The sequence below is a fragment of the Chiloscyllium plagiosum genome, chromosome 1 (assembly GCF_004010195.1).
Source record: "Chiloscyllium plagiosum isolate BGI_BamShark_2017 chromosome 1, ASM401019v2, whole genome shotgun sequence".
Classification (NCBI taxonomy): Eukaryota; Metazoa; Chordata; class Chondrichthyes; order Orectolobiformes; family Hemiscylliidae; genus Chiloscyllium; species Chiloscyllium plagiosum.
The window spans coordinates 130,119,062-130,132,400 of NC_057710.1; the positions used below are offsets into that span (position 1 = coordinate 130,119,062).

Below are 13,339 nucleotides of genomic sequence, written 5' to 3' on the forward strand. Positions count from 1 at the left end.
CAGTGAGCCTAGCTTATGTCTCCACGCTCCAGGCTCACTGCCTTTATTCCTGATGAAGGGTTTTTGCCTGAAATGTCGATTTTGAAGCTCCTTGGATGCTGCCTGAACTGCTGTGCTCTTCCAGCACCACTAATCCAGAATCTGGTTTCCAGCATCTGCAGTCATTGTTTTTACCTAGTTGATTTGTTATGCAGAGTGATGCTAATTAGTTCAATACCCAACTCTGTTCTGAGGAAGCTTGCTGGACCTGAAACATTAACTCTGTTTTCTCTCCACAGTTGCTGCCAGAGCTGATGAGTTTCTCCAGCAATTTCTGTTTTTGTTTGCGATTTCCAGCACCCAAGTTCTTTTGGTTTTTTTGTGGTTTAGTTCCTGCCTGGTTGAGGTAACTGTAAATAACTCTCTTTTTCAATTTCTCCCCTTGCCCCAAGGGGAAGTGACTGTCAGGTTAAACCACTGCCTTTAGCTACTGCTAATGACAGAGTAGCCCTATGGTCCGTTGGGAGTATGGTGACTTTACCAACCCTTTAAACTGGCTGTCCACTCTCAAAATCATTTACGTTTTCTGATGAAACACCCCAGTTACTTGGAAACTTTATATTTTGTAAGAAACGAATAATTATTAGGGATTTTATTAATAAAACTCTTACATACACTGGATACAAGACAGATGCTAATTCTATTTCCTGTTTTCAGTCCTAAATGTTTCATCTAGAGGCATTGTCCCAAAAGTATTTAATGTCTTCTCTGTACTATTATCAGCTATACTTTAGATTCTGACCATCTGTTACATTGCCCTTTTGCTAGCATAATTCAGATAACTAAACACATTTATTTTTATACTTGCAGATGATGCTTTCCCTCATTATTCAAATTATAGCTATAAAAAGGTTATTGATGAGTATACTGATATTTTAAGATACTTGTTATTTTTCCTCAGTGAAAACATTGCTAGCCTTTTTTTGGCAATAATTTCATATTGAAACATAACTTAAGACAAGAATCCTTCTTTTGAAATTGAAGTAGAATAAATTTTTGATAATTCCATTGTGTTGGACTTAGTCCAATTTACTTTGTACACTGACAGCCTTTTAAATTTATTCTAGCTCCAGCCAGCTTAGAATTAGAATCAAATTAGAACATTTTGAAAAGAAATACAATTTTCAAACTGTGATATTTCATGTGCTGTCCTCTCTGCTCACTGTTATACAGTGTCTACTTTGTCTAAGTGCACTGGGTTCTGATTCACAACCTATTCCTCTTTGTAAATTGAGGGATTGAGCAAAATATTCAGTATGATTACAAATGTAAAAGAAAAATGGGTTCTCAAATAGACTCCTGCAAAGGTGTAATAAATTGTCAGTAGAGGCTGGGAAACTTTTTTTTTGAAGTATATCTGAAATCCAGTCCTTGCTCAAAATTCGCCCTTTTTTTTAACCTTACATTGATTCTTTACAGGAGTGGGATCTACCTCCTTAATTCTCCTGTTGTTCAGGGAAGTTCAAATGGAGTTCAGAGGTCCAATGCAGATAATTGGATGGAAAGACACTTTGTCATTCTGTTGCTGCAGTTGAATGGGTGGACATCCTGGTTTCCCTCAATGCTTCACGTGTCATAAGTGCTCCCATCTTGATAACAAAATAAATGAGGCTATAATTTTAAGGATTTGGTTACAGCAATGTGAAAGTTTGGAATTGCTGCATGAACTTCAGTCTCCTGTGACCTACAAAGCACCAAAGAGAAAACCGTCTTGACTGAGTAATAATATCAATTTATTACAGCCATGGTCAATGGAGAAATAGTTCAATAGGCTAATTGACCTTTCCTTGCCACATGGTTTTTATTTCTCCTGTTATGATTCAGTGAGGTTTTCCAATCTGATCCTCTCAGCAAACACAATATTTTATTTGCCTATCATTCAACAATATTACTGTTTTAGCTTATCAAATTGCAGTTCATTAAGCTGGAATGCATCCATTGATGGGCTTTCTATCAAGTGAAACTTTCTTTTTAAATTTGTACTTTCTCTTTGACAGGTATGGCAACAGCACAAAAAATTACATTGTGCGTGTTGGTGATTACCATACATTAGTACCTGAAGAATATGAGGAACGTTTTGAAGTGAAGAGGATTATCATCCATAAGGGCTACAGGCCTGATGCTAATGATTATGACATTGCATTGGTCAAGCTAGAAGGACAGCAGGAATATTGCGCCAAATTCAGTGCCCATGTTCTGCCAGTATGTCTACCACACAGGAGAGAGCAGATACAAAAAAGAGGTTCAAACTGCTACATCACTGGATGGGGTGACACAGGTATCAAATGAACATTGTGCATCTATATATTATCCACAGCTGAGAAGCATAACTCAAAGTATAAGCATTGAACTTGGGTACTTTAAAACCTTGCTTAACTGTTACTGGCCAAATAGGATTCAAAAATTCAAAAACATATCAGTTTTATTTACTGAGTATTTTTATGTGTTTGTAATTAAGCAGGTACTCGATAGTCAGAATACCATCAACTTAAACTGGAGATAGAAAGAGTCATTCTCACAGCTGTTCTGGAACATTGAATGCCATGAGTAGATATCTGAAGGTTGTCCATCATTTTCTATCTATCAGTCTGCAAATGATGGAAACACTGCATCAGAATATCTGCAATCTGGTCTCAGTATTTCCACTAACAGAAATGACATTCACATTACGTAAGTGCCGGACAATGTCCAATCCACATAAGATAGTGAATCTAACCATCGGCCCTTGATAGTAAACGGCACGACCATTCCTAACATCCGCACCATCAATATCCTGCAGTTTGCACAGACCCCCCTGAAACGTATCCCACTCAGCCCCTCCCTGTAGCTGCCATAACCAACCCACCTAACCTACCCATCACTGTACACTATGGGTAATTTAGTATGGCCAATCCATCTAACCTGCACATGTTTGGACTGTTGGAGGAAACCGGAGCACTCAGCAGAAATCCATGCAGACATAGGAAGGACATGCAACTCCACACAGACAGTCACCCAAGGCTGGAATCAAACCCAGATCACTGGCACTGGAGGCAGCAGTGCTAGCCACTGAGTCACTGTGCTGCTCAAAGAAACTTGACACCATCCAGGATAAACCAGCCCACTTGACTGCCACTCTATCCGCTAGCTTCCACATTCACTCCCTTTATCACCAATGCACATTGGCAGCAATGTGTGACATCCACAATATGCACTGCAGTAATTCATTGAGTCTCCTTTGATAGCAAACCTGTAACCTCTCTCACCTAGAAGGAAAAGGGCAGAAGATGCAGGAGAACATCAACACCTGTAAGTTCCTCTCCAAGGCATCCTGACTTGAAACTATATCACCAGTCCTTCACTATTGCTGAGTCAAAATCTTGGACCTCATTTCTTAGCAGTTCTGTGGGACTCCCTGCGTCACAAGGACTGCAGTTGTTCCAGAAGGCAGCTCAACAGCACCCTCTCAAGGACAGTTAGGAATGTGCAATAAAAGCAGATGATGAAATATGAAACACAGAGAATGCTGGAGATACACAGGTCTGGAAGCATCTGTAGAGAGAGAAACAGAGTCTGGTATGGTTCTTGTTCACAATGAGTCTTCAGGATTTTATTTTATTTTTATTTGTCTATTTTATCCTTGGCAAAAATTTCCAGCTATTTCTTTAAATACTGTGGAGTTGGTGGTTCTCTTCCTAAGAACATAGTAAGGGTGCCAATCAATTTTTATAAGAATGCGCAATAACTGCTAGCTCAGCCATTGACGTCCACACCCCATGAATGAATGAAAAAAACATTGTACCATACCCCAGTAAAGCAGACAAATTTTAAAACTAGAGTTCGACAACTTCACCTGGCAATTTGATCGTGTTGTATTTATTAAAGTAAAAAAAGGGCATTGACAGCATCCATACGGCATCATGTTATTCCATGGTATTCGCGACATTGTAGTTGTCCAAAGAACATGCTTGAAACACACATTAAGCAATCGCTATACAGATAAGGGGTTTACTTTCTATTTCAAGACCCATTTCAAAAATTGATTGGTTTTGTTAGGCACAGAACAGCCTACACTCCTGCAGTCTTGGAAGAAGTTGCTGGAGGTTGCTGCCAAATAGATTAATAAAAGGTAAATAAATTATTTTATAAATTATTTCGCAAAGAATCATTGCCGTCTGAGCTTTACAATTTGGTAAGATATCACAATCTGTAAATTTCCCTATTCAAGAGTTTGACATCTTTTAGACAATAAAAGCTGAATGTACATACTAGGATCTGAAAGGCCATCTTAAATAAATACAGAGATGGAACCGTAAACATTGTCATGTGATTTCCAAAGGTTTAAACCTTTTTCCAGAATTAAAGAACTTTCTGATATTCATGAACAAAGATTTAAATAATAGTGTATATCATCCTAGTTCAAAATCATATGCCTTTTATATCAGGAAATTTGAAACATATAAACTCAATTTTCACATTTAACATTTCCTACAATGAGACCCATGGGTCCGGGGCAAAATGAAGTATCTTACAGACAAAAATCAAGGGGTATTAGAGGGTGTTGGTTGGGGGAATAGCTTGCATATCTGAGCGTGGGACTTTAGACTTTTTAAGAGTGTCCCAGAGAGCGGAGATCAGCTCATTGGAAATGTAAACCTCTTGTGCAGTTTCAGCATGTCTGCACATTAGGATTTTCACAAGTTCCTGATGCACAGCTTCAAACTTACATCTCATCTCTGACAACCTTGGGACAAAATGATTGGGCCTTAAAGACACATGTATATGCATATGTTATTTATGAAGTAAGCTGGGAGGCTTCTTGTCACTTGGTGATTTGTGCTTTTGTATATACCAGAGCTTCTTATCATTCTGGCAGTGAAATGTACACCAGCTCTTGTATTAATGCAGGTTTACATTGCAATGTACAAAGATTCTTTGAAATGAAGATATCTTTCTAACCAGCTCTTATTTAGACTCCATACAATGTAAACTCTATGAATCACAATAGTTTAACTTTTCAATGAGTATGGGACAATAGGTTCAATTCCATTTATAATTGGAATGTTTATCAACCACAGTCAGCAAGGGATTAGTTGAAAACCAGTACTGAACAGTTAATGTAAATAGATTTAAAAGCAAGCAGACATATTTCTGTAAAGGAACTGATAGGAATAAAGGGAGAAAGTTAGAAAGTTGAGGTGAGATGGATCAAGGATTGATCTAATTGTTTTATTTATTTCTAGATGTGTTGATGTTCAATTGCTTTATTGTATAAACTAAACTTTATAATGTTTTGGGAGTGAAATTAAATCCTGTTGCAGACTCGATACTGGCAACAACACCTGTGCAGCAATAGTTTAGGACTGGTCCACATTTTATACTGAACTAGAAAGGTGTGAATGTCTAATATTTGTCCATATGTAGCTGCCTCAGGAATTGGATTTAAATATTGGACTTCTGCGTCACAGACAGCAGCCCTCAGCTAGATCCTTGTAGGAGGTAGGAGGCAACTGGCAGGGAAGAATGTAGGGGAGCGAGGGGGAGACAATTGAAGAAAATGAGAGCCAATCAAAAGAGAACCAAACTGATTTCGGGACAAGAGGTGGAGAGAAGGGAAGCATTATTACTTCTCTAGGTTCATATTTAGATAAATACCCTTTTTGAGAAAATGTCTTTTTAGTGACATCTCACTCGAGAGCGGCATGCATTATTATCATTATTATGTGATCTCACCTCACTGATATGCCATTTCCCATTCTCCCACCTGCTGGATAGAAATGAGATGACAAGAATTCCCAAGGTGAAAGCGAGACCAGTAATCTAGCAACTCCAGTTTGCTCCCCTGGCCCTCCATATTAGATACCTGGTCATAGAGTCATAGAGATGTACAGCACGGAAACAGACTCTTCGGTCCAACTCGTCCATGCCGACCAGATATCCCAACCTAACTTAGTCCCATTTTCCAGCACTTAGCCCATATCCCTCTAAACCCTTCCTATTCATGTACCCATCCAGATGTCTTTTAAATGTTGCAATTGTACCAGCCTCCTCCACTTCCTCTGGCAGCTCATTCCATACATGCACCACCCTCTGCGTGAAAATGGTGTCCCTTAAGTCTCTTTTATACCTTTCTCCTCTCACGCTAAACCTATACCCTCTAGTTCTGGACTCCCCGACCCCAGGGAAAAGACTTTGTCTATTTATCCTGTCCATGCCCCTCATGATTTTATGAACCTTTATAAGGTCACCCCTCAGCCTTCAACGCTCCAGGAAAAATAGCCCCAGCCTATTCAGCCACTCTCTATAGATTAAATCCTCCAACCTTGGCAACATCCTTGTAAATCTTTTCTGAACCCTTTCAGGTTTCACAACATCCTAGGAAGGAGACCAGAATTGCACGCAATATTCCTATAAAGTGGCCTAACCAACATCCTGTACAACCGCAACATGACCTCCCAACTCCTATACTCATTGCTCTGACCAGTAAAAGAAAGCATACCAAATGCCTTCTTCACTATCCTATCTACCTGTGACTCTACTTTCAAGGAGCTATGAACCTGCACTCCAAGGTGCCAACATTGAGGCATGTTCCAAGATGACCACGTGCACCCCTTTCCACCAGGACCACACAAGTATCTATTGGCAAGATGGGGGTGACAATTTGAAGAAGCATGCAGGGCATGCTGCTTCACTGCCTGATGCACGGTTGGGCTTTAAAGATAGTGCAGTGCCAGGAATCCCAAGAGGTCTTGGCAGTGGCCAATATTTTGGCCAATGGCAGGTGGGAGAATACGATGAGTAGGCTTGACACTAAGGTAATATAGCGAGTTTGGGATGGTAGCTGGAGAAAACCTGTTAGGTCTTGTGAAGAGAATCCCTCCATCAAACTTGTCAAAATTGACTCTTAGCTATTTTCAGACAGAAATCAGTCCTTAGTTTCTAAACTTTGTAAATTAGTAGCAATAATTTATGGTTCAAATGTATTACACCCTAAAGTGTTCTGCCAATTATCTGCCATACCCCTAGTAGAAAATTGGCAAGAATCCAGTACCACTTCTTCAGGATTTCCAACCGATGTTCCGGCAGAGTTATCGTGAGGAGAACACTGATGGCTGGGTGAGACTCAACCAGTCAAACTCCATGAGAAATGTTCAGTATCTAATTTGAGAACGCATCATATCTCAGTGAAAGTTGTTTCTTTGAGGATAAACATGCTGCGGAAGAGAAGTAGTTTCCCAGTTTTTATTGCCCAGTGTCAGAATTAACCAGTTCCATGTCAGGGAGACTACAGCTTCAAATCAGAGCCCAGTTTTGTCCACTCTGACCTGACAAGAGTATTAGAATTCTTTAGCAGCTGAATGAAACAACACTGTGGACGTGCCCAAGACGATATTGTCTCTCCACAATCCCGAGCGAAATCATATCTATGTTTTCTTCAGAACTTCCATAAATGCACTTGCCGCATCAGAGGTTCTCTGAAGGGAGATCAGTGGAAGCACTGGAAAAAGTACTGTGCATGATTTGAAAGCAGCTGTTTATGCTATTCCTCCAAAGATTCTGTCAATTCCCTTTGTTATGGCAGGAGATCGGGGCAATCCCTTTCAATTCAGGATCATTGAATTTACACCAAACTATTTCCTAACCCAATCTGAAAAGGTGCACTCACATTCCATATTAACCACAGGTGTTCCACTTCTCAGATTTGAAGTTTTATGTTTGAAAATGGAAATTTCGTGCCCTAATCTCTCACCAGTTCATGTGGCTGTTTGTTTTCAGCAAAACATTGGTGAACAAGCATTGACTCTGAAGTTTTTTACGCTCTACAATTCTCCCATTGTAACTATGGTGGAAAACTTATTAAACTTCCATGGAAATGATGTAGATATCTGAAAAGTCTAATTTGCCCTGATTCTCATGCCCTGATTATCCAAAGTCTCTTCTGTAAACTCACCTTGGTCTTACCAGCTGCTCTCTTATTAGAGAGTGATGACTGATGGTGATTTTAATCTGAGGGTCAGGTGAGTGGAAAAGTGGAGAAGGAGAATGCTTTATGATAACTTCAGCTAGTGGGGGAATTGAACCGTTGTTGTTAATATCACTTTACAGTTCAAGCCAACTGAGATAACCAACTTTCTTTTGCCACTACCTAAAGCAGTAACAAAACAGGAATACTTGAAAATATAGTACAGGTCCTCCCATTTGATATATGCAAGATGAATTAGGGCAGTATATCTCATTTGCAAGTTTTACAGTATTTGTTTAATTCTAAGACAACAACCCTGATAGGAGACCATCCAGGATTGAAAATATATTGTCTGTGTGTAATACTCAACATTTTATGCATTAGATTTTGCTGCAAAGGAGTTTTTTTGTCATAGAGTCATTCAGTCATATAGCATGGAAACAGACCTTTCAATCCAACTAGTCTACGCTGACCATGTTCCCAAACTAAATAGTCCCATCTGCATGCACTTGGCCCATATCCCTCCAAACATTTCTTGGTTAGCAAGGTTAGATCTTATGGAATATAGGGAAAATTAGCTATTTGGATACAGAACTGGCTCAAAGGTAGAAGACAGAGAATGGTGGTGGACAGTTGCCTTTCAGACTGGAGGCCTGTGACCAGTGGTGTGCCACAGGGACTGGTGCTTGGTCCACTACTTTTCATCATTTATATAAATGATTTGTATGTGATCATAGGAGGTATAGTTAGTAAGTTTGCAGACGACATGAAAATTGGAGGTGCACTGGACAACGAAGAAGGTTACCTCAGAGTACAACAGAATCTTGATCAAATGGGCAGATTGGCTGAGGAGTGGCAGATGAAGATTAATTTAGATAAATGTGAGGTTCTGTATTTTGGGATGGCAAATCAGAGCAGGACTTATAAGCTTAATGGTAAAGTCCTGGGAGGTTTTGCTGAACAAAGAGACCTTGGCGTACAGGTTCATTGTTCCTTGAAAATGGAGTAGCAGGTAGATAGGATAGTGAAGGCAGTGTTTGGTATGCTTTCCTTTATTGATCAAAGTATTGAGTACAGGAGTTGGGAGGTCATGCTGTGGCTGTACAGGACATTGGTTAGGCTACTGTTGGAATATTGCATGCAATTCTAGTCTGTTAGAAGGATCTTGTGAAACCTGAAAGGGTTCAGAAAAGATTTACAAGGATGTTGCCAGGGTTGGAGAATTTGGGCTATAGGAAAAGGCTGAAATGGCTGGGGCTGTTTTCCCTAATTTTGGAGGCTGAGGAGTGACCTTAAAGAGGTGTATAAAATCATGAGATGCATTGATAGGGTAAGTAGACAAGGTCTTTTCTCGAGGGTGGGGGAGTCCAGAACTAAAGGGCATAGGTTTAAGGTGAGAGGGGAAAAAAATTTGCAAGGGACCTAAGGGGCAATTTTTTCATGCAGAATGAGCTGCCAAAGGAAGTGATGGAGGCTGGTACAATTACACCTTTAAAAGGCATCTGGGTGGGTATATGAATAGGAAGGGTTTAGAGGGATATGGGCTAAGTGCTGGCAAATGGGACAAGATTAAGATAGGATATCTGGTCGGCATGGACGAGTTGGACCGAAGGGTCTATTTCTTTGCTGTACATCTCTATGACTCTAATCATGTACTTATTTCTTTTTTTTTTAAGTGTTGTAATTGTACCTGCATCCACTACTGCCTCTGGCAGTTCATTCCACACACTCTCTGGTAAAAATGTTGCCCCTTACGTCCTTTTTAAATCTTTCTCTCCTCACCTCTCAATATGCCCCCTAGTTTTGAAATCCCTCCCCCCTGAAGGAAAGGATCTTTGCTATTCACCTTATCCAAGCCCCTTATGATATTATAAACCTCTATAAGCTCACACCTCAATCTCCTATGCTCCAGTGAAAAAGGTCCCAGCCTATGCAGTCTATTTTTATAACTCAAATCCTCCATTCCCAGCAACATCCAGGTAAATCTTTTCTGAACCCTTTCCAGTTTAATAATATTCTTCCTCTCCCAGGGCAACCAAAACTGCACACAGTATCCAGAAGAGGCCTCACCAACATCCTGTACAACCTCAACATGACATCCTAACTCCTATATTCAAAGGTCTGAGCAATGAAGGCAAGCATGCTAAATGCTTTCATAACACCTCCAACAACTTACCCACTACTGATCTCAGACTCACAGGTCTTTAGTTCCCAGGCTTCTCCTTACAGCTTTTCTTAAATAAAGGCACAACGTTATCCATCCTCCAGCCCTCTGGCACCTCACCCATGGTTAGAAATGATACAAATATCTCTGCTAGAGGCTTGCAATTTTCTACCTAACTTCCCACAATGTTTTAGGATACACTTGATCAGGTCTTGGGGATTTATCCACCTTTATATTTTCAAAGACCTCTGGCACTTCCTCTTCTGTAATGTCGACTGTTTTCAAAACAGAGATATTTCTTTCCCTGATTTCTGTAGCCTCCATTTTTTTCACCACAGTAAAACTAATGCGAAATATTAATTCCCCTCTACATATTTGCTCCCCAATTTCTCTCTGACTATTGGTGGGGTAAGTGGGGAGGTTATAGTACAATCCCATCAAGATGTTCACACCGTCCTTATTTCTAATTTCAACCTATATATTTTCACTGGATGATCCGTCAGAAATATCCTCTCTAATTACATTTGTAACGTTCTCCTTAATCAAAATCACAACTCTCCTGCTCCTCGGATGCTGCTGCTGGTGCTTTTCCAGCACCATACTTTTTGACTCTGATCTGCACTCCTCACTTTCTCTTGTCCTTCCCTTAGCCAAGTTTCTGTCATAGTTATAGCCCCATGTTCCATTTGTCAGCCTTATCTGTGAGAACCCTTGCATTGAAATAAATGCTATTTAATCCTCCGGAGTACTCTGACTTGCTCTTTTCTGATTCAGAAATACTGTGGCCTACCTCAGTCTGGAATATCCATTTTTAAAATAAAATGCTTGGTGCAGATATGATGTATATAAAACCTAACTGAAAAGCAATTATCATTTCTGTCTCTACTATAGGAAGAGCTTATTCAAAGACCCTGCAGCAAGCTGCCATCCCGTTGCTTCCAAGAAGGCATTGTGAGGAGCGCTACAAGCAGAGGTTCACTGGGAGGATGATCTGTGCAGGAAACTTATTGGACCACAAACGAGTAGACAGTTGTCAAGGAGATAGTGGTGGACCATTGGTGTGTGAAAAAGCAAGAGGACACTGGGTTGTATTTGGTGTGACGTCCTGGGGACATGGCTGTGGTGTAAAGGATACCCCAGGTGTCTACACAAAAGTCTCTGCCTTTATACCTTGGATTAAACGTGTGACTAAACTGTAAGCAACTGGGATCCAAGAACATGCCAGGAGATTTGTGCTGACTCAGCACTTAATGGAGTCATCCAAATTCTGTCTGCAACTACTTTATTGCAATGCCAAGAGCACTTCCATAACTGAAAGACAAATGCAAAACAAAAAAAACAGGGCTTCTACAAATATAAATTAAGCAACAAAAGAACTGTCCTTCAAAGGGCTGACAGACATTTTGGGAGAACTGTGCACCGACAACTTTTACTTTGTTTAAATGTATTGTACAATGTATAGTTATTTTTGTTTTCCTTCTGTTTTGGTTTTCTGCATTTTCCTGAACTGGGAATGCAATGTCAAAACCATGGTGCTTATTTATTTATAGTCTTTTTGTATTCTTTGTCACTCAGTGATGCCCCAATACAGAGAGGAGCTATAATATTCCAGACTGTCTGAGGGATTTTGTGTTAAGTTCAGTATAATGTCCGGGTTAGCTTCAAAAGTACATCAGGGCGACTATATTCTGTGCAATAAAGAGAAAACTGCCTTGCCTCCATTCACCATTGCACTACATGGAGCAGGACAATGAATAAACATGGGACCTTTGGCTTGTTAGAAAGACTTATTCTTTTAGGTTAACAAATGAACCAGTGAAATTTGTGCCAATGCTCCAATTAATGCGGACAGTATTTATATCTGAAATAATTGAAAGAATTGCACTACTTTGTAATATGGGATTTTTAAAACTCATTTTAACAAAAAAGACACAAGTTTCAGGAGCAACAAATAGCTGGAAACCAGCATGAACAAGAAATTTCAGTCAAATTGTTGCTTGCCCTGAGATTCTGTTGATTACTTGAAAAGTTGTTTAAACCTTTCTGTGAACTACTAGGCATGAAAAATAAGATATTACTTTGCGATCATATGCAAGCTACAAATAAAGATGTTTGTTCAACAGTAGTGGAGCTAACTTTGCTGTGAATAAGATAAGGCCACATGCCTTCAGAAAACAAACACAATTGTCTTAATGAGTTAATCCAAATTTTGTGTTGCCAAACTGCTAAAAGGATTCAAGAATGACAAGTCTTGTGTAACCAGTCAGTGCAGCCTAAGTAAGGCAGCATAAAGCTTAAGATACTAGCCCCACAACTTTGGGTTTGTATCATACTATCACTGGTAGTGAAAATCAATTAAATAAATACGTAAGATTGTAAAAACAGCAATGACAACTGTTGGATGGCTATGAAAATCCAACTGATTTGACAATGGTCGTTTAGATGGACCTATACGATAGATTACAAATTATTTGTAACACTCTATTGTCCAGTTGGACAATGAACCTCCTCACCCCTTTATTTGTCAGACCTTATCTCCATAACCATTTGTCCTTTTCTGCACTTATCTAACAGTGCTTAGATACTTCTATACTGTTCATTTCAACCACTTGTTTGGTATGTGTAACCCTGCCCTTTGATGGTTGTCACTAATGCGATCCATAACAACCATTAGAAGAAACTTGAGAGGAGGCCCTGTTCCTGGCCCACTCATTGGGATCCAGTTTCACAATTGCTCCCTTGGTGTAGAAATGCATTCAGAATTTGCTGACAACTAAAATTGGGTTGTCAAAAGGCAAACTTATACTGCTGAGCCTCTACAATTCCAGGTGATAACACTGTAGCTTGATAAGGTCTGACGTGGTCAGGGCGATGAAAACTATGACTGTTCATAATTTGTTTTGAGCTGTGTTGCCTATTGCAATGTTTTTGAGGAGCGGTTAACTGAGTAAGTCTCAAACATGCCATTGTCTATTAACATATTCTTGAGATTACTCTCTTGTTGGGATGAGATAGGTAGGCTTGCACTTTGGGGGATGGGGGGGGAGGTAGCTGCAAACTGACACCTCTCATAGTAGAAGAACCCCAGTTTCTGTGGCACAGTGTGTGACTCAGACATATTCACAGTATTCAGGGTGATCTGTTGATGATTGACTAATCAGACTGGAGCATGACCAGAATCTGGGGTTGCAGAC

The 13,339-nt window shown here is 39.9% G+C and overlaps 1 protein-coding gene across 3 annotated transcripts in view; it reads left to right on the plus strand.

The window, feature by feature from the left end:
* prss12 (serine protease 12) overlaps positions 1 to 12,257 on the plus strand; it is a 141,392-nt gene extending 129,135 nt beyond the window's left edge. For all 3 annotated transcript variants that reach the window (XM_043696805.1, XM_043696809.1, XM_043696812.1), the window contains exons 12-13: positions 2,037 to 2,317; positions 11,037 to 12,257. In XM_043696805.1, the coding sequence (XP_043552740.1) occupies positions 2,037 to 2,317; positions 11,037 to 11,344 (589 nt within the window). In that variant the 3' untranslated portion in view covers positions 11,345 to 12,257. The remainder of the gene's footprint in view (positions 1 to 2,036; positions 2,318 to 11,036) is intronic.
* Positions 12,258 to 13,339: the final 1,082 nt, after the last annotated feature.